Source organism: Lathamus discolor, chromosome 1 (assembly GCF_037157495.1).
Source record: "Lathamus discolor isolate bLatDis1 chromosome 1, bLatDis1.hap1, whole genome shotgun sequence".
Lineage (NCBI taxonomy): Eukaryota > Metazoa > Chordata > Aves > Psittaciformes > Psittacidae > Lathamus > Lathamus discolor.
In genome coordinates, this window is record NC_088884.1 from 2861387 (window position 1) to 2886766 (window position 25380).

The following is a 25380-nucleotide window of genomic DNA, read 5'->3' on the forward strand; positions in this document are numbered from 1 at the left end:
CTAAGCAAATCAGAGCACACATGCTACCAGACCTGGCCTGGGAGACTTGTGTGGGCTTCCGGCTCTTTCTTTCCAGCTCTGTTTTACCAACAGAAAATCAGTGGGACTGCTCAGCCTGGGGAAGAAAATGCTCAGGGGGGTCTTATCATTGTATATAAATACCTGAACAGAGGGTGTGAGGAGGATGGAGCCAGGCTCTTCCCAGTGGTACCCAGTGATAGGACCAGAGGCCATGAGCACAAACTCAAACTCTGGAGGCTCCCTCTGAACATCATAAAAACACTTTGTTACTGTGAGGGTGACCAAGCACTGGCACAGGTCACCCAGGGAGGTTTGTGGAGTCTTCATCCTTGGAGACACTCAAAAGCTGTGTGGACATGGTCCAGGGCAACTGGCTGTAGGTGACCCTGTTTGAGCAGTGGGGTTGGACCAAACGGTCACGGTAGGTCCCTGCCAACCTCATTCTGTGGTTTCCTTGCACCCTGAAAAGCATTAGAATGCCAGGAACAGGAGATCTGATCAAGTGCGTTGGACTATTCTTTTTCTCCCCCCAGGGAATGGAAAAAGAAATTCCTTCAATTGTTTTAATGTTCCTCCCCGCATTGCCTGGCAGAGGCCTGAGCCTGGAAACTGGCTGCAGCTCCTTGGTCATTACCACTAACTAGCGACCACAAAGCCTACCAAACCCCAAGTGTCAGTAGTTCAGTCTATGGCTTCACTATGAGTTTACACTGAGCTAGTGTGATATCCACCACCAGACATGTTTACTTCAGAAGTGGCATTTTCTTACTGCCAACGTCCATGTGCACACAGCAGGAATCTTCCTGCTACACAAAAATCATCTTCCATTTTTCTCATGATAGAATTGCTGAACTGGTTTTGTAAATCCAGCTACTGGCTGTGTCCTTAACTGAAAGCATATCTGGGGAAGACAAAAGATCTCACACACAATGACAGCATGAGCACTCATTCCAGGTTAACTCTCTCAACAGACACCTTCAGCACCTGAAAACAACTCGCTCTTTAACATCACTGGTACTCTTTCACCACATACACCATGCACATTTAGCAATAACTAAGAGACACATTACACTGATATTTTTCTTCCATCTTTCAGGTTTAGCGTATCTATTCTGGTGAGTGTTTTCAAGTAAAGACTTACAGACAGATAAGGCAAGATTTTGGCTTGAAAATTATCTCTATCCAGAAGCAGGAAAAAAAAAGCTAAAGATGCAGAAAAACTATTCATGAAAATCATTATGTTCCACTATGCTTTGCACCAAAAATCCCAAACATTCCAACAGCAACACACACATTCTTTCTCTCCTTAACAATCAGCATTTCTTCTGAGTAGAACCTCAGAAGAGTGGTATCTAACTACCCAGTTGTAGTTTTACTGCATGAGGAGTAACGGGTGGAAGATATGAAAGTAAGGATTTCACTTCCCTGAAGAAACACAACTGAACTCTCATCTCAATGGAAATCAAGTTTCACTGCAGCAGAACACTCGCATTCTGCAGCATCCCCTGAGAGATACTGCATAGTCACCAGTGGAAAATGGTCACTTTGGAAATCAATAGAATTATCTCCTACTACAATCTATCTCCAAGCAATTTTCAACTTATCCCCAAAGGACTCAAAGCAAGAGCAAGGAAACCAAGGCAGCCCTGCTAAGCAATACTCCATAGAGGAAGCCTGTGTCAAGACATGAAATTAGAGTTTAGGAGTCCAGTATACACTGCAAAGAATTTAAATCAACTACTCTTATGATCTTGCTTTTAAGCAGCAACTGAGTAAAGGACTTAGAAGAACTCTGCTAATATTCATCAATTATTGCAATCTGTCTATGGCTATTTTTAACAACACAGCCTTGCTAATACGTATTAGTTAACAGAGCACTGAAAGAACTCAGAATAAGCCAGCAGTAAACCAGAAAAAGAATGCTATCTAATGAAACACAACTTGGCCTTTTACTTAGTCTTCATTTGCAATTATTTTTATATGCATTTCACATAAATAAGTACACCTTAAAACTTAATCATCTCCATCAGCTATGCCTACAACAGAGCCAGCTGGAAGCTGCAGTCTGAATGCTCAAGTCATCACCTCACTATTAAGCCTTATGAATGTTACCACAAGAGTTACACAGTGGAGTGACAAGAACTGGCATGGTTCTACTGTAATTCCATTTTACAAAGTGGTGTGTGTGCAGTCCTGAGCCAAAAGATAATTAATTTGCTGAAGGTTAACATAATCAGTTGCAAAGCCAGTAGAAACCATAATTGCTAATCTGTGACAAGCTACAGTGAAAGGAGTAAACCCAATTTTGAACAATGCCCCTTTCTTGAAAGGAAAAGAGGAAAACAAACCTAACACACAAGCCACCCTCCTGCCCAGGACTCTGTCAACACCAGCTGAAACATTTATGACAGCTCCTAATAGACTTTACAAATGTAAAGACTTGGGCTGGGTATAATTTGGGGCTTGCTAGTAGAAAGGACTGGTCTGACTTGTGCAACAAGTGCCTCATGTCTTATGTCTAAGCTTAAGTCACCCTTTGTTCTCCTCCCTCCCAAGAGTGTAGTTGGTATCTGGCCTTTTCAACAGTCTATTCCTATTTTACTCTTTCCTCACTGCTGTCAAAGGGCAGCATTATGACCATTCCAAGCGATCAGTCTCCTATACATTTTGTCTTTAAGGAGATGGAAAGGCTCTGCTGATTGAAGTCAAGTCAGCCCCACAAACGGCTGCCCAGGGGGTACCCGGAACATGTTTACATTCTCCCTGTTCAGTGACATAGAGCAAGCCTTGTTTCTGCAACACATCATAACCCAGCAGCAAAGAAACAACAAAGATAGAGCCTCCATGGAAAAACACAGGAGGTTTTCTGCTACATGGGAATCATTCTACAGTCTTCCAAATATTAAATTTCCTGGAACTCATACTGTGGGGCTAGACCTGATCCCGCTGTAGCATGTAATCTGTTTCATCTACAGCCCATGAGCATTACTCCCACACTCCCCTTGAAATCCGTGACCTTTCCCAGTACTAGTCCTAGCTTTCACAATTAATGACTTAATCAAATATGCTGCAAATCAGCTGCTGTGTTACATGTGAAGATCAGACACTTGACAGAAGCAGCGCTGGCAGATAAAAAGCAGGAATACCTCAGGAATTTTACCCTCAACCTAATGTAAGTCAAGTCATCCTTTCCACACTAGCGCCTTCTCAGGTATTTATAAACAAATTTAACTGAAAATGCCTCTTTTTCTTTGATCCCTTGTACTTTAAAAGTGTATTACATCTGCAGTCCCTAGAGGCTTTTGAAAACTGAAATATCTCTTCTCTACTCATACTTCTTTTAGCCATGACAGGCCACTAAACATAGAAGCAGAGCGATCTTTCAGCACGACCAAACAGAAGAGATCTCTGCACTAAATCTCCTCTTTGTTTTCCCAATGCCATACATCAGGATGACATATAAAAATCATTTTTTTCCCAGCAACATAAATCAAAAACATTTAAAAACATATCTGAAATTTTGACGTCATTTCAGATATAATTTCACACTTCCTCTATTGTAGACCTTCACTAGCAGTAGACTGTTAATGTTTCCACAGCACTAAGATTTGCAGTATCAATTTAAACACTAAAATGGTTCTAATATTTCAGATTCTGACACAAGGCAGAACATTTCACAGCAAGAATTATGCTTCCCACATCAACAGACTTAAATAGAAGTAGTCAGATGCCACATGGCACTAATTGCGTTAAGTCTGCCAATTAATCATTTTTATCTCAGCATTAGTCAAAGTTAATGGAGCAAACAATCATATTTTAAAATGCAGTGTTAATGATGTGAAGTTTCTTCCCAGCTTAAAGCATCACCAAAACAACACTCATGCATCCTCCGGGAGGAGTTTCTGAAAGGGGCTCTTCACTTTAGAGGAAGCTGTTTCGTTTCTTCTCCAGGGACAGAGAAGTTGAAGTTCTCTGCTTGCAGAAGTTGCACCTATATTTGTATCATTTCACTGGCTAGAATAGAAAGGTTTGTTCCTCTACACAAACAAACTTTGAATACTGATGTACACTCAGTCCAACTCATCATTTAATTACACAGCCAATTTAACCGATTAAAACAGGAAGAAAAGAAGAGCTTGGTTTTGTAGTAGATGTTATTCTGTCAGTTAATAAAGACTAAAAAGTTCCAAGCCAGCTCAGAAAAACACCAGCACTGACTCAAGTGGCAGGAGTAAAACTCTACCAGCATCATGGGGAAGAAGAACAAACTCCCCTGAACCTGCCCAGTGACCACAAGTATTACTTAATTGCTGACGCTATGTTCTTGCTCAAACAGGCTGCTGAAACCTTGTTGCTGCACCTCAAAGGAAGAGCAGCTACTGACAGCACCAGCTTTTACTCACCAGCTGCACATACACTACCGGTCTTTGATTCTTCTGCCTTCTCTTGAAAGAGACATTATGAGGCACCCAGGGATGAGTCCATCCACAAAAGCATGAGAAAACCAGGCTTCAGGCACTGTCCACACTTCAACCTCAGTCTCCAGATGCTCTGCCTGTCTGGGCATAGCCTCTGATGCAGGAGGGAGACCTCAGCAGTTATGTGGATGTTTTAAGCTCAGTTTCATCCTGATACACAACAGGAAAATAAAATCTTAAGTACTGCAGTTCTGTCAGGATAAAAAAGCATTTCTTGCTTTATTCCAGCAAAAGTTATACAAGGCTCCTGGACAAGCTGTTGTGATACAGTGCATCTCTGAGGTGTCCCTCCACCTACCACGGTGATACACTGAAGGAACCATCAGGAATCACACAGTACTAGCTACAGAGGAGCTGCAAGGTCCCTGTATTAAGATTAAAGCTGAACACGTGTTTCCACAAAAAAAGATACTGAGTTACATGCTACAAGCTCTCCTCACCCTGGCTGAACAGCTTTCTTCAGTGTCTCTGCCCCTGCACTACTCATCTTTGAGCAGATAAACACTTTAACTGCAGTAATAACCTAAACACAAATAGGATCCTCTAAGCAAATCCTATGAGAAGTCTGAATGGCACCAAGAAGCTCCTGTGACACTAAACCCACTCCTGGTGACTCCATGATAAGTTTAAGTCTGCAAAAAGAAATCAAGGGAGATTTAGGTACCGGCCTGCTTAGAGCATCAGTCATGCCTCCAGAGCACAAAGCAGAGTTGTTTTGGAAGATCTCAGTAATCACCTACTTAAAGTATCTGTCAGCCAGTATTAAAAACTAAAATTAAATTTGGGAGAGGAAAAGAAAAAAAAAGAGACTGAAATCCCCTCTAAACATTTGAAATTATCTTAATATAAGCACTATATTGATGGGATTTCGTATTTATGAAGTGGTTATAGAAGGGCTGGAGGAACAAGAGACAGTCAAATGAAAGGTAAACAAGTTTGCTGAGGGAAGAAAATGCTGCTATCAGTTTCTTCATCCTTGCTCCAAGAAAAGGAAGTCAGTGACAGACAAGGAGGTTTTGTTGTTTTCAGTTTCACTGCCTGAGGACTGGTAAACAGAACAAAGTAAACAGCCACAGCATTTCCCATTCGAAACAGGAATTAGGGCCTCGCCGCCCTGTGCCATTCAGGTCCCAGTCTCAGGCTGAGTGAACATGCAGCAGAACCTGCAATAAAGCCCACTGGCACACCCACCAAATGGAACTTGGGGTATATTCATGCCGGGATTCAGCAATACCAGCACAAATCCGGCTGCACCAGTGAAAACATTTCTTAACATAAAGGATGCTGGGCTGCATCAACAAGGGCATCACCAGCAGAGATACAGATGTCATTGGCCCATGCTGTGTGGCACTTGTCAGGCCACACCTGCAATACTGTGTTCAGTTTTGGTCCCTGCTCTACAAAAAAGCTGTGGACGGGCTGGAGAGCGTCCAGAGAAGGGCCACAAAGATGATCCAAGGGAAGCCACGTGAGGAAGGGCTCAGAGAGCTGGGTTTGTTCAGCCTGGAGAAAAGATGGCTCAGGAGAGCCCTTATCACCATGTTCCAGTATTGAAAGGGTGGCTACAAGGAACGTGGAGACTCCTTTTTACAAGGAGTCACAGGGGTGATGGCCACAAGTTATTCTGGGGAGAAAGTGGCTGGACACGAAAGGAAATCTTTTCACACTGAGAACAATCAGCCCAGGCCACACTGAGATCCCATTATCACTGAGAGGCAAGGACCAAGCTGCAGTTACACAGGACCACAAAGCAAAAATAAAAGGCATTGTTTGAACATTTGCTTTTGAAGGATAACACAGGTTAACCAGAACAGAATTCTCCAGAGGTTTGTGATCTCTTACTTGAAGGAGGTGTATGTGCGATGTACCACTGGCTTCATTCTTTGGATACTCTCAAAGTGTTTTACAAATAAGACAATTATTACTTTATTCTACTGTTGCACAAAACCAAGTACTTTCAATGCATAGAAATCATTAATACTTACTTTTTACTGATTTAGAGTAGGATTACAGAGAGGTGCCTTAATAACACTCACAGAACTACCATCAAGTTTTCAATCCTTCCTCTCTCAAAATCAGAAGTTTATTTCAGTATTGGTGAAGTATGAAGAAGTACAAATACTCATTGCAATGGCCTTAGGAAGGTTTTGTTACAAGACAAAGCTAATTCTAGTCCAGGCTTTGTGCACAGGCATCAAGCAAAAATCCATTTATTTGGTAATGCTGAAGTCAATGATGCACTAAACCTACCAATGAAGATCCAGCCTTTTACCACACTATAGTGTTAAAAAAATCTCCCCCAAAACCTAAATCCACAACCCAAAAAAACCCTGACCATTTGTCATAGACACTCATATCTCATGAGAGCATGACTTGAAATGGCTAAAAAGCGGTTTTGAACTCAGTACACAGAAGAAAGTCTACTTCATCTACCCTGAACACTGATGCAATACTTCAGCAACACCTATTTCAAGTTACAAGGATTAGATCTAGAATAATATACAAACAAAGCCTTTTACGGATGTCAGTCCCGCTCAACCACATTTCACTCCAAACAGATCCCTTTCCAGTCTGTGAAAACCCTTTACAGAATCCAAATCCACAGCAGGAGTGAAGACTTGGTTGAGCCCATGGAGCTGCATCTGGGAAAACAAGCTCTCATAAGCCAGCGAAAGCAGAGGAACTGCAGAACCCCCCCGAAGCGCAGGCACAAGCTGTCCTCTCCAGCAGGGAGCAGGGGAACAGCACATCTGTACTCGGGGAAGCACAAGTTAAGACTGAAACACAGATGCATCCACTGTCTGCTCTGTGTGTGTACACAAGCAATAAGGATATTCAGCACTTTGGGAAGGTTCAAGTTCTCCTTTGTGCAGCCTGGACAGATCTGGAGCAACAGGGCTGACTGGTTACCCAGACATCAACAAACATCAGAACTCAACCCTTCACAAGAAGATAGCTTTGAGCTCGAACTACAACCAGCAGATAGAAAACATATTGAACAAAGCACTTGGTACACATAAGCACACAAAAAGTTGTGGTCAATGGCTCAATGTCCGGCTGGAGACCGGTAACGAGTGGTGTACCTCAGGGATCGGTGTTGGGACCGGTCTTGTTTAACATCTTCGTCGCTGACATGGACAGTGAGATTGAGTGCGCCCTCAGCAAGTTTGCTGATGACACCAAGCTGTGTGGTCCGGTTGATATGCTGGAGGGAAGGGATGGGATCCAGAGGGACCTTGACACGCTTGTGAGGTGGGCTGATGCCAACCTTATGAAGCTCAACCATGACAAGTGCAAGGTCCTACACCCGGGTCGGAGCAATCCCAGGCACAGCTACAGGTTGGGCAGAGAAGAGATTCAGAGAGGCCCTGCAGAGAAGGACTTGGGGGTGCTGGTCGATGAGAAAATGAACATGAGCCAGCTGCAGTGTGCGCTCGCAGCCCAGAAAGCAACCGTATCCTGGGCTGCATCAAAAGGAGTGTGACCAGCAGGGCAAAGGAGGTGATCCTGCCCCTCTACTCTGCTCTTGTGAGACCTCACCTGGAGCATTGTGTGCAGTTCTGGTGTCCTCAACATAAAAAGGACATGGAACTGCTGGAACAAGTCCAGAGGAGGCCACGAGGATGATCAGGGGACTGGAGCACCTCCCGTATGAAGACAGGCTGAGGAAGTTGGGGCTGTTCAGCCTGGAGAAGAGAAGGTTGCGTGGGGACCTAATAGCAGCCTTCCAGTGTCTGAAGGGGGCCTATAGGGATGCTGGGGAGGGACTCTTCCTCAGGGACTGTAGTGACAGGGGAAGGGGTAACGGGTTCAAACTTGAACAGGGGAAGTTTAGATTGGATCTAAGGAGGAAATTCTTTCCTGTTAGGGTGGTGAGGCACTGGAATGGGTTGCCCAGGGAGGTTGTGAGTGCTCCATCCCTGGCAGTGTTCAAGGCCAGGTTGGATGAAGCCTTGTGTGGGATGGTTTAGTGTGAGGTGTCCCTGTCCATGGCAGGGGGGTTGGAACTAGATGATCTTGAGGTCCTTTCCAACCCTAACTATTCTGTGATTCTATGATTCTAAATCCTCTCTCTTTGACTGTAGCCGCAGTGGTCAGACAGGGAACCCTCCCATGAGGTGTAACAGTCATTCTAAAAACCAACTTCACAACCCAAAAGTTAAACCCAAAATAACTTGGGAGAGAAAAATCCTATCTTGGTTATGATTTTGGTTCCCTCTTACCTTACCACTGAAGACATTTCTTCAGTATACATTAAAATCCCAGCTTACAATTCTGATGTTACTATAAACAAAGCCAAAGGATCAGCCTGAAACAGGGAACTCCAATGCAGTAAACCAAGGCATCACCTCTGCAAAAGTATTCCCAAAAAGTCTAACAATACGATGGGAAAAGGTTGTTGCTTTAGTTATGGCATTTTGGAAGGATTAAGAATTATCACTCCAGTGGCTTCAAACTTGATGATAATCCAACAGTGTTTCATCACCTCTTCCCTCTTTAGCAGAAGTACACTTGTCCTCTGACACCACGTAAGTCTGAATGTGAGTGAAAATTACCAAATGCTTCTGCTGGTTTAGAATATTTTCTGAAATGAGTTAATTTAACAGCAAACTTTTTGTCATGCAAGCAAGTTCTCAAAGGAATTTACAAATAATTCAGCCTACCTTAAAGCTGCACTTAGCCTCAAAGTTCTGCTGTTTTTCTTCTTCCCTACCTCCCTTTCTTCCTTGGCACATTAAAACACAAGGGGTGTAACTACTGAGCACTATGAAATTACTCACACGTACCCTTTATTTGCCAACACCTGCTGTTTTGGAAGAGAACATGAAACCTGAAAGTTGACAATAGGGACCAACAGTTCACATTATTGTTATAGTATGTGCTATGAAAATGTAGAAAACCAAAAGCATTAGAGGGTACTTTGTACCTGAGGTACAATAGGCTGCTTAATCCCAGGGTGGCATTCAAACCATCTCAGATGTGGTGTTGACAGGTTTCTCTGACAAATAAGTCAGATGCATGTCCTGGGGGAAGTTCTCTGCCTGATTAAAACACTGTCACAAACAGCCACTATTCATCAGGGGCTACTGAGCTGACATGGTGTTTCACTGAATCACAGGCTCCAACACAAGCTAAGCCACATTTTTCTTCAGATAAAGGGATAGATCTTCAAGGAGTTTAAGTGAAGGCACAGGACAAACACATGAATTTGCACCCCAACTAATCAGGTTTTACTAAATCAAAACTCGTTGGTGGGAATGTAATGAAAGGTTACTACGGTTCTGAGTGCTCCATGTCTATTCAGATGCTGGGGATAAAATCGAAGGCTGCAGCACACAGAGCTACAAAAGCCAGTTTCAGGGCCAATGGAAATACAGCCTGCCCACTGCAACTTGTACCTTGACACACAACACGCTGTCAGACCAACGATCTGTTTAATGCTTTCTGGCAATATAACCCTTTCCAAGACTAGAAAAACAGAAGAATGACAGTTGACATGAAGTCATACCTAATGAAAAGGACACATGCAAACAGTACGAAAAGAGGACATAGAAACCCACAGGGAGGGAAGGAAGGGTGATGTGTTCTTTGGGGAACAGCATTTTAATAGGATGATGTACGAAACTGCCAGAATATGATTAGCTGACAAGTTAAAGCATCTTCATCAGTAAGGGGTAAGGGACTTAAGGTCAACAGAAATGGATTTTACAAGATACCTTCCATCATAACTATTTTAATACGCAAAACTACAAATAACAACCCAAAAAGGAAATGAAATCCATGAAAAAGTTATTGAGCTGCTCCAAGTTTTTACTGTGTTGTTCTACAACTACCCCGTCAGATTTGAGTATCAACTTCCCCACTGCCTTGCCTCTATTTTCATCCTTCCTGCCTGTACGTTAGATCAGCAGCATTTTGTATTTCTCTGCACACACACGCAGTGCTGAAATAAACACAAAACTGAATAAATCTAAAACCTAAAGAAAAATTCATGGAAATTTCCTTTCTGTGAATACAGAGGCAAAAAACCGCACAGGCTGAGAAGGATGGAGAAGAAATAGGGCACACGAGGCAGTGCCAAAAGCTAGTGTAAAGGGGTCCACTGAACTGTAAGTAACTTTCTGAATGACAAAAACACACCACCATATACAGGGAGAAAAACACAGCTATTCGCCAGAGCCCACACAACTGAGACCTGTGGAAAAACACTTACCAGCATGAAAGGGATACAAATAAGGTGACTGAATTGGTTCCACCTTTTAGGCAGCTCAATTTAATTAATACGGATACTATACAAATAGGGAGCTCCCACATTTATAAGCTGCTGTGCTGGTCTGACTGCCAGGTACAATCTGCATCACCACTTCAGGGCAGGCAAGGAGAACTCTGGATTCTTGGACCTCAGAAGCAGCTATTTCTCAGTGAAACTGGTATATCATTACTACTCCCATACCAGGAGTTGCCATATGATGTATTCATCATTAGCTATCAGTATTTTAAGTTCAAGCTTGTATGTTCATGTAAATGGAATACCAAACACAACCTTTCACATGCGACTAAAGGATTTAGACCAAGTTTTAACTGGAGAACTTTTCAGATTTGTCTTGGAATGAAGAAGAATGGTTTGGAAACAAACTCAGCTGCAGTTGTTTTAATTGTGGAAGAAAAAAAAATATTCAAAATAATAGAACTGGAAGAGTTTTCATATTCCAACTATTTTGTAACTTCTTTGTATTAAATTACCCTCAAATCTGAAGCTGATTTATAACTTTTTTCTCATTTTTAATTGGAAACAACTGATTTCCCACTAATAAGGACTCTATGAACTTAACTGATGAAAGCTGTGTGACACATAAAAGGCAGGCAAAATTAAGCTGGCAAGGGGAAGCTCATACACAATACTGAAGAAAAGTTGCTTTAAATTAAAAAGGAATCAGAAATTGCCAAGAAAGGCAGTCAGTCAAACAAAGCCCAAACCAAATCACTATTAAACAACAATTCCACTGAAGCAGGAATGTTTTAAGATATGGCAAATAAATGTTGTGCCCTCCTTGTCCATCTGCACATCCCCCCCAAAAAAACACCTCCCACTTAAGTGTATTCCCATTAATCCTAATTCGATTCTATCTCCTATTAGCTTCTCATATCATGCCATTTCTGTGGCTACTGTACAAGAAGGATAATTTGTTGAGTTTTCCTAATGGCAGCAATGACTTCAGTAGTTCTAACACTTAGCAGCTAAAATTGCTTAAAATAAATCTGCTGCCATACCAATAGACACTGTTTCAAAACCAGTTAGTACAGATTGGTGGTTGGAAGTGTTAAGAAGGGGGTTTTGGACAGGGACAGATTAATCCAGCAGTACGTTAAGAGAACAGAAAGAGAACTGTAGGAGGACATCATTCAGACATCCCATCCTGGATTTACAGCACCTGCTGAAGAAGACATTGCTCTGCTGCAAGCTGCTGCTCTGGGCTGTGCAGTAAACAGGATCATGTGAGTTGCACCACCATCCACAACAAGAAAAACAGAACTGATCACCTGGCTTGTGCTTCCATCACCTGCAGTTTAAGGGAACTCGGACTGGAAAGAACTCACACAACACCACACATGCAATGTGTAAGTGTGCCAGCACCTCTGGTGTAGCTGTAGTGGGTTGTGGTGGCTGGCTGCCAGACACCTCCTGAGCTCCTCTCACTCTCTCTACTCAACAGGACAGAGGGAGAAAGTAAGCTGAGATGGGTTGAGCTAGACAGGGAAATCACTTACCAACCACCCTCATGAGCAAACCAGACTTGGCTCAGGGAAGTTAACTGAGAAGCAATGCCTCCTTCCCAGGCTCAGCTTCACTCCTTCGGTCCCAGTTCTTCCATTTCCTCACTACCCCAAGCGGCACAGGGGAATGGGGAATGCGGGTTTTGGTCCGTCTGTAACACTTTGTCTTTGCTGCTCCTTCCTCCTCACGCTTTTCCCCTGCTCCAGCAAGGGGTCCCTCCCACAGGATACAGTCCATCACAAACTGTTCCAGTGCCGGTCCTTCCCATGAGCTGTTGTTCCTGCCAGAAAACCTGTTCCTGTGTGGGCTCCTCTCCAGGAGCCACAGCTCCTGCCAGGAGCAGATATCCACAAGCTGCAGCTTCCTTCAGAGCACATCCTCCTGCTCCAGCATGGGGTCCACCCCAGGCTGCAGGTGGATATCTGCTACAGCATGGTAATCCACAGGTTGCACGTGGATATCTGGGTAACTCTCCCATGAAACTGGCACTTAATCTTGAGAGACAAAGCACAGACAAGCACAAGTTGTGTCTGTCTTCAGTACATGAATGCATAATCTCTTGATCCTCTTTCGGCCCCTGAAATATCAATCGTACTAGAACTTCCACTTAGGCCTAAAAAAAGCTCATGAAGATATTCTGTCCAATGTCAAGATCATAAATCTGGGGTAAAAGACTACTGATGTTCCATGCAATTCTATAAATAGCACTGTAGTTTAGATTGGAAGAGCAAATCTCCAGATCATCTCTATTTACTGTTCTTCAGTTTGTGCTGGGAAGCAACATGGAAGTATGCAAAACTGGATTCTTTCCATGTTCAGCTATCTGTGAGAGCACTCCTAAGTTATGTCCTGCCCAAAGAATAAGGCTGAGGTTTGATCTAGCCTGGAAAAACAACTTGCTGAAACACAGAGGGATGTTGGACCCTCAGTTTTCCACTCTGGATCTGTCACTACAGTGCCATGCTACTTGCTAACACAGACACAGTCTGGAAGCTGCTGTTAAATACACAGCACGGGCCGAGTGCAACCAGTCATCCTTTGATTTGCCTGAGCATATTTGCTCATTTTTGCCTTCAGAGCCCATATGCACTATTTATAGAAAGGCTTTACATTCTTATTAGTTACCAGACAATGATTTTTAATGCGTGTTCCACCATTACAAATACTCTTCTGTGAAGCTTTCCACATTATGTAAACCAGGCAATTATCACTGCACAGTTTAGAAGGTCATTCCAACGCCTATAAAATAAACAGCAATGGGAACTGGAGCCTGTTTAGCTTTTTTGCTTTGCAGCTACAGATTCAGCAAGCTCCAACTGACATTCATGCCATGCAGTTTAGAACCTAACAAGGGTACTAATTCATAGCACAGAATTGACAGAAACATTTTTATTCATCTATGTATCTTTGCTATGTGTAACCCACGCTCCGCACAACATGCTGAGTGATGAGACACGGTGGCTCCAGGACTCAGTGCAGCTGCAGCACAGAGGAGAGGTTTTTCAACCCATGTTAAAGTCTTTTCAATGTACAGCTGTCATCAGAAAAAGGAAAGGATTAGTCAGGTTTCTTTTCTTTTCAGAAGGAGAAAAATGAGGACACAGAGCAACGGTGCAGCCATTTATCCATCACTCAGAAAAGTGCAATGCCCAACATCAGCAGCATAGCACACACTGGGGAGCCCTGGAAGCATCTCAAAATGACCCAACACTTGAAAATGATGAAGAATTGTTCCACTAATAAAAATATTTCTCTATGAAAGATCACAGCGTATTCATCTTACCAAAGGCCCTTCGTTAGTACAAACAGTATTTCCTTTCCTGTCAGAAAGAGGAAGTCTCAGATTAAGGCAACTTCTCACATTCCTATGGAGACCCAGGAACTGTACTATAACTGTTTCCTCCAGACTGCTATTTCCCACTCAAAAAATAGGTTTAACAACAAAAGATACACTTCTAACAGTGACAGAATCAGTGAACCAGAATCATTAAAAACACAAGTCTGAAGAATGTATTTCTAAAAACAAGCCTGAAACTTAGCCTTAACCTCTGGAAAACAGTGACAAAAGGGAGATAAAGCAGCATGGAAAAGAGTACCCTAGCACATACTGTAGATGCAGACATGGGGAAACTTGCGTGTTCACTCAGGTTCTCCCTCCTCCCATCAATGCTTACATATTAATCTTGCCTGGTTCTTTATGTAAATCTCAAAAGAAAAATGTGTCTCATCTAAAACCAAGGGGAAAAAAATATTTTCCCCTTCAATTTCCAAGTAAAAAATATATGCCAGTCAATAAATGAAGAAAGCTTTGTGCAGTGTAATGAACCCAGAGCTTATAGGCCTCTGCCACTTCATTTTGGAGAAGTAAGACAGAAAGATTATATTTTGAACACTTCACATTCAGATATAACCACTGCCTGCACTGATGCAAATAGAGGAATGCACAGACATCATTTATATCTCTATTACTGAATGCTGAGAAAGAAAAACACTTAACTTTTATATTCTGAAATATAAACCTATTTTTAAATGAAGCATTAAAACAAAAGGAAATCAGGAGATTTCCTACGATTCCAGCTAGATTTCATTAATACCTGCATCATACTGTCACATGGAGTAAAGACCACACAAAAAAACCCCACAACGCACCCCCAAAAACCCATACCAGGGAAGGGAGGGAAAAGTATCAAGCACTCCACACAGCTTTCATTCCCCAAGGACAAGCAGTTTCAGCCTCCTGCATCAAGATTGTACCTGGCTTAAAAGCTACAACCCCCCCCCAAGGTCTTCAGAACACCCCCAGACTAAAGGCACAATTAAATCCTGTATGACTCTTCAAATAACTCTTGAGATTTACTGCTCAGACTGCAGATTCCACATTAAGTATGCACTCGAGCTACTTCCAAGTGGCAGCAGGAAAACACCTGCAATCCAGCAGCAGTTCTGCAGTGGTATCTGCCAAACAAGAGCATTAGAAGTCTACAAGCTGAATATCAATGAGCTTCTCCATATGGACAGAAGCTGCTCACAAGAACTGCGGTCAGTGAGCCCGGGTATGTTTTACAGCAGAGCCCATGTGTGCACACAGAGCCCTAATAGCTGGCAGGTTCCAAGATTTTTATCACACTCATCATTACCGTGGCCTGCAGTGAAGAGTTAAGTGACCATAAAATCTGATTCAGGTGTCTCCTTCTGGAAAGGAGTGAGTGCAATCCAGTGTCTTCATGGCTATTTTATTTATGTTGCCAGGTAATAATGCTGCAGATAGTAACAGCAAGAAAAACAAACCTACATCACCCAGGACATGATGCAGATGCTAGCAGGGTTAGTTCCTTGAGGAAATCATTCCCACCAAGGACCTGCCCCCTCCAGGTACAGCTAGAAAATGCTTCGTTAGCTGCTTTATTAGCAGAGACAGCAGCAATCTTGGGCATCTGTGTACTTATTTTCTCATTTCCACCAAGAATTTAATTAACTTGCATTAATTAAGTTTTCTGTTTGATCTGGAAAGTCAGTTCAAATCAACATTTTTATTGAGAGCTTAATACGAATGCTGACAGATAATTCCTTTTAGAAGATGCAGCAATAGGACAAGGGGAAGTGGGTTTACTTTAACCAGGGGAAGTTTAGGTTAGATATAAGGAAGAAGTTCTTTACTGTTAGGGTGGTGAGGCACTGGAATGGGTTGTCCAGGGAGGTTGTGAGTGCTCCATCCCTGGCAGCGTTCAAGGCCAGGCTGGACAGAGCCCTGGGTGTCATGGTCTAGAATGAGGTGTCCCTGTCATGGCAGGGGGTTGGAACTGGATGGTCTCAAGGTCCTTTCCAACCCAAACCATTCTGTGATTCTATGATGCTTGCACTTGCAGCAAGAACAAAAGAACAGGGGAACCTACTCCACTGAGAAACCAGGATTTTTATTTGCTGTTAGACATGATCAGCTAAGAAAAGAAATGGCTATGTTATCTGATTTGAGAAGTGTGGATGTTTTGCAGGTACACCAAAAGATCTAGAAGCTCACCAAGACATAAAATACTACGGACAGGCCAAGTAAGATGTCCAGGAAATGTGAATTGTCAATGTACACCAAAACACCGTTCATCCACCCAACTGCTATAGTTCTCTGTTGTAGAACACGTCCAGCTGAGCCCGTCACTTTGAAATATTCGCCACATTTTAAGTTATTAAAAATAGGCAAATTTATTACCTATCTCTGCACTGTTGCTTGTTCCTATCCATTGCAATTAAGCAAATGAAACTGTCACCTTCTTAAGCTGTAAATGTATCAAATAAATTCTGTGCAAACTTCACAACCATGGGTGCTAGCATTCATATTTACCATTAGAATCCAAATTTCATAAGCATGAGGATAAAATACTGGAAACCCAACAATTTTAGGAAGAAAAAAAAAAGATTAAATGAAGGCAAAAAAAAAAAGAAAGAAGTTGTACACCCCTGAAAACTGCACATGCACAATTGCCATGATCTTACCAAAATCAAGGTCAGAAAAATATGTTCACCTGAACTATGAAAATGCAAGACAGAGAATAAGGCTTGCTCTTCTGGATCCTTTAGGCAGAGCTTCGCACCCTGTTTGCACATCTCCAAATCCAAAACTAAAGTGTTTGGTCATTTGTTCACATCACAATAAAAGCACGAGAGCAGCTACATAAGGAAAAGTACAAGATATGGGAGCCTTTTGCCATTTTCAGATCCAGGCTCAAGGTCTTGTGTCTATTCCAAACATATTGGGCAAGTGCCTTGGGCAGAAGAGAATCCTTGTCTGGGCTGCAGTATCACTGAAACCAGAAACCCACATCCATTCCCCTTACCAGCTCGAAACTGTAACCCATTAACCTCCTGAAACTTAAAGCAAACACTTGAATGAATCCCTGACTCCCCACACACAGCTGTGCTCTTGCCTTCCAGAAAGCCAATAAAGCCACCTTGGTTTCACTTGGTCTTTCCATCCAGCTGGCAGGTTGCCCCTGCTGTGGTAAGCCCACAAGGGTGAGTCCATGCAAGTCCTGCAGCTCCAGGCCAGCAACAGTCCCAAGACAAACTAAGTCCAGATAGATTGAACAGCACACATATGCATACTGCAACAGGTAAAGATTAAACTGATCCTAAACACCACAAATCTTAAAAACAGGTTTAATACAGGGCTTTGGCTCTCTTGTTTCTCCTTAGCTGGTAGCTAGGAGCAAACCAATGAATTTGAGTTGTACAAAGCCCTGAAGGCCACACAGGGCATCCCACTGCCCGCAAGATATGGGTTGATTCTACAGGGACTACAGCTACAGAACAAGGGGTAATGGGTTTAAACTAAAACAGGGAAGTTCTTTAATGTGAGGGTGGTGATGCACTGGCACAGGTTGCCCAAAGAAGTGCTAAATGCTCCACTCCTGGCAGCATTCAGGGCCAGGTTGGACAAAGCCTTGGGTGACATGGCCTAGTGTGAGGCATCTCTACCCATGGCAGGGGGTTGGAACGAGATGATCTTAGGGTCCTTTGCAACCTAAACCATTCTGTGATTCTACATCCTATTACTATAAGAGGATAAATAGCAAATTGCAGCCATATATCAGTCTTTTTAGCTTGCATATTGCTTGCTTCCATTTTTTACTATTTTGTGTCAATAAAAATTATACAGAGCTATACTTCTACTGGAGATTTTTAACCCTAGATTAAGAGAGGCTTGTTTAGACCCTTGCAATATCAGTGAAACCAGTCCAGGCTTTGCAGCTCACTACTGCTTTACATTTGACCGCCCTTGGATGAATTGAAATTAACTGCAGCAGTCAGCAATTCCAGCAAGTGACCCTAGAGAAAAGTAGAGCCAAAACACCAGAAAACTCCCAACCTATCCGCAACTCATTTTCAGTACTTTAAATGTGTCATTTTGCCTAGAGGATAATTGTGAACTCGGTAGCTACATACAAATACACACACCCCCCTAAGGAAACAAGAGGACTGTCTCTTGGAGCTTTGGAACCACAACACACACACACACACACACACACACACACACAGAGCAAGTCAGCTCAGCCTCACTGATGCCAGCACAACTGTGCTGATTTCTATTAAACTGAATTTTAGTCCCACCTAGCAGAAGCATCACTGAGAACCTGTTGTGGTTTTCCCCATTACATTACTGCACTGTTCCTTACTCCTCATTCTTTTTCAAACCTTCTTTTTTACAGGAATATTTTATATTAAGTTACCGTATTTCACATACCTACAAATAAGAAACCTAAAGTTGTATTTCAGGATTATTGAGAATATTACAATTGACAGTTTAGGGTCCCACCCCCAAAAAATACCCCATAACACATACTGGAATAACAAATCACGGTACGAAGCTGGAGATCAGTTTGCTTCGCTTTGTTTTCCTTCTTGTAAATCAGCTTATTTCAGCTGACCAACATTACCGCACACAGAAAGAACAAGTAGTACTTCATTTTTCTATAGCTCTTCTACAGGTAAATCAAATTCAAGCTGTCTGTATTCATTCTGCTAAGCCATAGATCAATTCCCACGATACAACATCTAAGTACTTTGTTAAATAGTAATGCTACCTACATAATAATCAAAGAGCAAATAAACAGTCACTGAAGTCAGTCATTAACAGCTACATATGGCTGAGCAGCATGTTGACATTTCCTAATCACTGCATCTGGCATCACACAAGTGAGAAGAATGAAATATTTAAAGCATTTTTTATTTTTTTTAAAAACAAACTAAAAGGGCAATGAATTCTCAGGTAAGAAATGCAATAGAAAAGCCATAATGTACATGTATCCCATGAAAGTTATTATTATTCAAAGTGAGAGACAGTGAATGCCAGCCACAGAAATAGAGTGGTTTAGTGAAAAATCCTCTAGATGAGTGAGTCACTGTGTGTCCAGTTGTCCTATGATCCAACTGTATCATTACTTGCTTGTGTGTATATCACCATCAGATAGAAGTCTTCGTATTCTTGCAGTAGCAAGCCCCCATTTTACACCAGCATGGGCCAGTATCACGGGCGAAGGCTTCCATGTATCTACTCACATCCCACTGCTGGTTGCTCATCTGAGCTGGCATGTGCATTTGTGAACCTGCAACAGCAACTGTATTAGTTAAACTGATCCAAAGTAGCTCAACAAGAAAGAAAAAAGCATAGTTTAATTGGGATCAGCTTCCCAATTCAAATCACTGTATGGCTGTACTGTGATTGTGAAGCTCTATAGGGATTTGAATCAGGATGAGGAGACAAAGTGAGCGGCAGAAGCAGGGCAGGAGTGAAACTTTGAGACGAGTCACTTCTGCTCCATTGATAATCTGTGAAACCACATCCAACAGGCCTAACTAATACAGAAATAACGGTATCAGTAGAGCCTGTTGAAATACACTTAAATTTGGTCACATTGGTGAATAATGAATTGAAGCCATGTATATGTACTGGTGAGCTGCAGAGTGCAGTAAATTATCTTGGCTGCCAGGGGCAGAATTCCATATTTAATGACACACAAGAAAATATATTTAACTCCCTGATGTCAAGAGTTCATCCACATTCTGGTCTTATCTTCTGCACTGCCCACTTAACCTCTAAAAAACAGAGTAATGCAAGACAGGTAGACATGTCTAGAAAACCTTTACTTCTACCCAGCATTTCTCAGTTAAAATACCCAATCTGGATTATGGTGGTATTCCTTCAACAACAAAATGCCCATGGCTACCCAACTTTCACTCATATTCATATGAATTGTAATAACACTGGTTGTAGGGTTGAACTGCTACAGTCAACAGTCTGTCTTCAAGCAAGATGTCACACTATATTATCATAATCTCACCTATCTTTTAAATATAGTAACTTTCCACATCAGCCTTTCTAGGTACACTTGAATGAGAAGACTTATTTTCTACCTCTAGATACAGTCCAAGGAAGCTGAAGTTTTTCTTAGGGTTCTTTCAACTTAAAATACCATTAAATAATGTTTTTGTCAATCAGAAGACACCACAGGGTAGGAGAGGTGATAGTATTTGAAAGAAAAGATTGAGGAAAGCTCTGTGTATAATGAAATCACATAAACATGGATTGAAGGAAGAATCACAGAAGATACACATTGGGCTATGATAGACACAAGCTTGCAAAATTGGGCCAACCTTAGCACAAATGAGATGCTAGTCAATGATGGTCAAGAACTTGTCCCAGAAATTCCTCAGGAACTTCCCAAGCTTTAGGCTGCATGCTCCATTAAATCAGTTCATGGAACCCGACTTGAAAGCAAACTGTAATGACATACAACTCTGCTCTTATGAGAGTCCAGGGCAAAAAAATCAAGAAGTCCTAAGAGTTTGATCTTAAATAGACATTTCCTATACAGTGTTCATCGTATGTAAAAGTGGGGCAATTATAAAGGAGTGAAACAAATTCCTATAAGCAGAAACTGAAAAGTTAAACAAAAATTAGAAAGAGGAAAAAATGGGTCTCACATATATAAAGAGTCACTTCAGAATAAAATACTAAATTAAAAAATTATAACCTAAGTAATAGAAAGGAAAAGGTATGTAATTAAAAAAGAAATTAAAGAAGAAATTCAGGTAAACCTGAAACCATCCAGAAGAAGAAAAATTCTCAGATAACAAACAGAAAAAAAAAAAAAAAAATCAAAAGACTGTGAAAGGAATTTCTGCTGTTTCACCAGTTGCCTTGAGGGAGTGCATTTGATTGTATCTTTCCTATCACCAAAGGTAACGAGCAAATACCATGACTAGTTGATGTCAGACCTTTATTTTATTTTCTCCGTCTTGCAATGAATCAACTTAGTCCATTCCAAAAGAAATAAACCAAAACCAGAAAGCAGATTTCTTGCCAAGTCTGAAGTATAAGGTTCTACCATGGTACCATCTGCAAGCGAACCCAAGTGTGAGCTATTACTGGCACACTTAAACATGATTATCCTTATCTGGCCCAACATTTCCAGAATGAAAGTTATGTTTGAAACTGAAATATCCATAAGTGTTGTCTGAAACCTCAAAGGCTGTGATAAGATATACCACCTAAAAAGTACAGGGGATCCCTGATGGGTGTTATCTTTGGCTTTTATAACCCAAATACTGCAGTGACCAAACACTTGTCTCTTCTTGCAATCCCTAAAAAAATTAGACCAAAGTTTTCTCCCAGATTTCTCTCTCACACTAAAATACTGTATGGCTTTTTAATTCAATGATTTTAATTTAGTTGTCCCATCTGCTATAAGTATTCTAATACAACATCTCTTTTTATATCCTAACGTCAAGGTGATGTTGCCTACTAAGTTCTGCTGCGGCCATCTGTAAAAGGAAAGAGGGAAGTAACATGAATATTTCTTATTTTCAACAACTTGGATTTCAAGCAGGATTTTAGTGATGGAAAAAAAAAAGAAAATAATTAATAAATTTGTACTCTACATGGATTTCTCTAGAAGCAACATTTGAATTATTTTTCTTGACATTCAGAAAGATTTCAGATCTTGTGGAATGTTTAGTTTGGAATTAGAATGCTTACCAAGAGAATTTTATACTGGCATGATTTAAGGCTTCATCCAAAGACAGACTTTCCATTTTATAAATTAAGAAATACAAGTCCTATGAAATCAAATAACAGCATCCTCTTCAAAACGTCTTTACAAATTCATGTTCACCTTCAAACGTACAGAGCAAGTGTTACCCCTTTAACAATAAATGGATGAGAGGCACGTGTTTTCTTTAACTGACATTACCTACATGTGATAAGGGTGTGGGTTTTCCCAATACCAAAAACAGTAAGAAGCAAACAAAAAGCTCTACACACTCAGCTTACCTGCAATTGGGAGACTATGGAACATAATTACAAGGTGGATTTTTTTCATTGCATGTATCACTAAGCGAGAACCTACTGAAGGGTTTTCTGATGTCAGCTTCAATACTCAAAGACTGAACACAAAACCATAACCACAGAACTTGGGTAACAAGGTGGGTACTCATATTCACACTGCCTAACTGTTTTGCAGGATTTACTCTTCTATTTGTAAACCAACTCTTGTGCTACAGAAAATGAAATTTAATTTAGCTAGTGGCATGGGCCACAATGAGAAACTCTGGCATGTAAAACACCAATCAAGACCCAGCAACTATCCCATTAAATCCACATCCCAATCCACAAAGTGTTAGTAATGGGTTCCTTTGAAATAACATTCTGCAAGAATTTCTTCTGTAGGGACTGACTTTCTTTACACTTAGCTACGCTTAACACAGACCTTATAGCAAGCTTCTACTGTGGAACCATGGGTGCAAAAAGACACTCTTGGCTAGCAACGATGTTTCTAGGTCCCAGCCTGAAAGTACATGTTGGGAAAATCACAGGCGGGAGGAACCCTTTCCCCCACAACCTTGTGTACTACTTACAGAAACAGTTATAAAGTTAGGACATTCATTTAACCTTAAAAAGTAAGTTTTAAACTAGGTACAAGACATGAAATATGCAGTTGATACATGAGCCTTGGGCAACAGGGTCTAGGGTGAGGTGTCCCTGCCCACAGCAGGGGGTTGGAACTGGGTGATCTTAAGGTGCTTCCAACATAAACCATTCTGTGATTCTGTGATTATACTACTTTGCAACAGTTGTCTCCCAAGTGCAAGTTAGGCCCCTACTGAAGGCTGCGCTCTTCCTCCCCTCCCCATGTGCGAGGACCCTTCAGCAAGTATCTCTGCTCTGTTACCTTCAGTTTCATGAGTTCCTATTTTCCATGAAAAGAGATTTTACAGACACTTCTCACCTGGGTTGAAAAACAATGAACTTCAGCATTCCACGCAATAAATTAGATTCTAAAGATGAACACTCTTTTTGAAGGGGGATAAGAGGATGCACCCCAGGAGTGGGATTAAAAACCTTTTCCATCTCCCAACACTAATTTGAAAGCACATTTGTAAACACTTCACACAGCATCCCTCATGTCTCAGTGAATTCACCTCACATTCACACCGGGCTTCCTAGCAACTCTTCCTTTACTAATACATTTTTCCATTTACTGAAAACAATAACGAGAATGAGCCATTCCTGCAGAATACAGCCCTTCACATATACCAGATGCAACTAAAGCCTACTCAGATCGCTGTATTTATCACACGAGTCTGTCAGCATTTTGCATCTTTTGTCAATGTTTTCGTCAGGATGTTGGCATTATTTTCTTTTTAATGTTAAGATCTTAATATTGCTTGTCAAAATGTACTACCAAGTTCTGTTAAAGCTAACATCTAAATAGTTCAGTTACTAGCAGCTTGAGAATACCGCCCAAACAGTGACCCAGAATTACTGCCTTTTAACAAGGGAGTAAAACAAATGGAGAGAAAAAAAGCTCACAGCTTTAGAACTGAGAAAATCAGCATTTCCTTATGTTCTTCAAGGCTTCCCCTTCCAATTCCACTGAATTTGTTTCAGTAAACAGTTTGTTGTTGTTGTTGTTTGCTGTTATCTCTTTAAACCAGTTCTTACACTACTACAAACATCAAGCCTGACTAGCTTGCTATGTGCACAACAGGCAAGGGCAGCTCCTATCCCCTTCGTTCTCCTCCAGTACAGTGGAGTATAAGTACACAAACCAAAAATGAACAGTGAGCAGAAAACCAGAGCAATTCACTCTGATGAAACTATACAGCTGTTGGGTGGGATGTTCAACCAATCACTGCAAAAATCAAAGGAGTAGTTAGAAGTTTGGCTTTATGAAATGCCTTTTTGCTTTCCAGAGTAAGAGCATAACAGCAGAGCCCAGTTCTACCTTTACTCATTTTGTTTTCTTACAGAGGTGTTTCATGAACTAACTCATTAGAATTACAGCACCCTGATGTTATTAGATGAGTGATTTCAAATACAAGGCACTTGCCTATAGCCACACATTACATGTAAGGGCAGAACAGAACAGTGACATAGTAAAAGGCAGACACAAAAGCTGTAGATCCTAAATTATTCATGATCTATTCAATACAAAAATCAAGTGGTCCAGGAAAATTAATTCTAGTAAGAAAGGAATGACATTTTTCAGACATCTCTACAAATTGTTTACTTTTTCTACAAAGCATATATTCAGCAGTTGCAAAGAATTAAGATGTAAAAGTAAAGATAAGACGTGTTTCATCAGTTCCTAGTAAGTATGCCAATACCACAAAGGGCGGCTCTACTTCAGCAAAGCAAAACTAACAAGCATTCAGCACACTGAGGAAAACAAGAAATGCATTTAACATCAATTCAAACAAGAATTGAGCATTTCAAGTCATGTTTTGTACACTTGCAAGAGCCATTTAGGATTTTGAAGTTAGTTGTAATCTAGAAATAATCTAACTGTAAAACCTAAGCAGCAGTACAGCTGTGGACTTTCAGTCTTTCTCATTTCCATAAGCACTAAAGCAGCCTATTTTTGCTCTTATTCTCATTTAGAGCATTAAGAATCTAAAAAAACACTATTCTGATGGGATTACACAGAATGCAGTTGCTATTTTCACAGCCTGAGCTATCCGGGCAAGAAAAACATTTTTACCACAGAGAAATAAGGAAAAGATCTTTACACCACAAGCAGCAGTTACAAATGCTGACATTTATCATGCTGAAGATGGAGTTTATGTCATCAGGATTCGCTCTGGGAAAGCAGCTGCAAAACGATAATCATTAGGTTTAATATAGTTCAAAGCCAAATGATGGCAGCTGTACATGCCACAAAAAAAAAAAAAATATTTGTAAGTTTCAAGCACACACTCAATTTAACTACAACCAAACTCCAAGATATTTCTGATTTACAGCAAATGACTCGGAACACTGACTACATCCCGGTGCTGCTCTTACCTCTCTTAGCAGCATCTGTTCTCCGTCTTGCTGGCGACACCAGATCCTTTACAATCTGTAGCACTTGAATCATTGCTCATTAGCAAGATCAACAAGATTAGATGCTCCTCTAAAATTCCAACAGGTTTCATTACTACATGTGATTATATGGCTGTCTTCAGGATGCTCAAGCAAAACTGATGCAGGAACAACTCACCTGCCTTCACAGAAAGATTTCTGCCTGATGACTGTACAGGCTGGGGTGATGGATTTAAAGTGACTTCAGCAGA

At 41.3% G+C, this 25380-nt stretch overlaps 1 protein-coding gene and 1 long non-coding RNA gene across 2 annotated transcripts in view; both read right to left on the minus strand.

The window, feature by feature from the left end:
* Nucleotides 1–12382, minus strand: part of USP6NL (USP6 N-terminal like) — an 87546-nt gene extending 75164 nt beyond the window's left edge. The window contains exon 1 of the mRNA XM_065667234.1: nt 12270–12382. Within this exon, the coding sequence (XP_065523306.1) occupies nt 12270–12282 (13 nt within the window). The 5' untranslated portion in view covers nt 12283–12382. The remainder of the gene's footprint in view (nt 1–12269) is intronic.
* Nucleotides 12383–18975: 6593 nt separating this feature from the next.
* LOC136008287 (uncharacterized) overlaps nt 18976–25380 on the minus strand; it is a 30758-nt gene continuing 24353 nt past the window's right edge. Inside the window, exon 3 of the long non-coding RNA XR_010610048.1 lies at nt 18976–19373. This is a non-coding gene — a long non-coding RNA (uncharacterized LOC136008287). The remainder of the gene's footprint in view (nt 19374–25380) is intronic.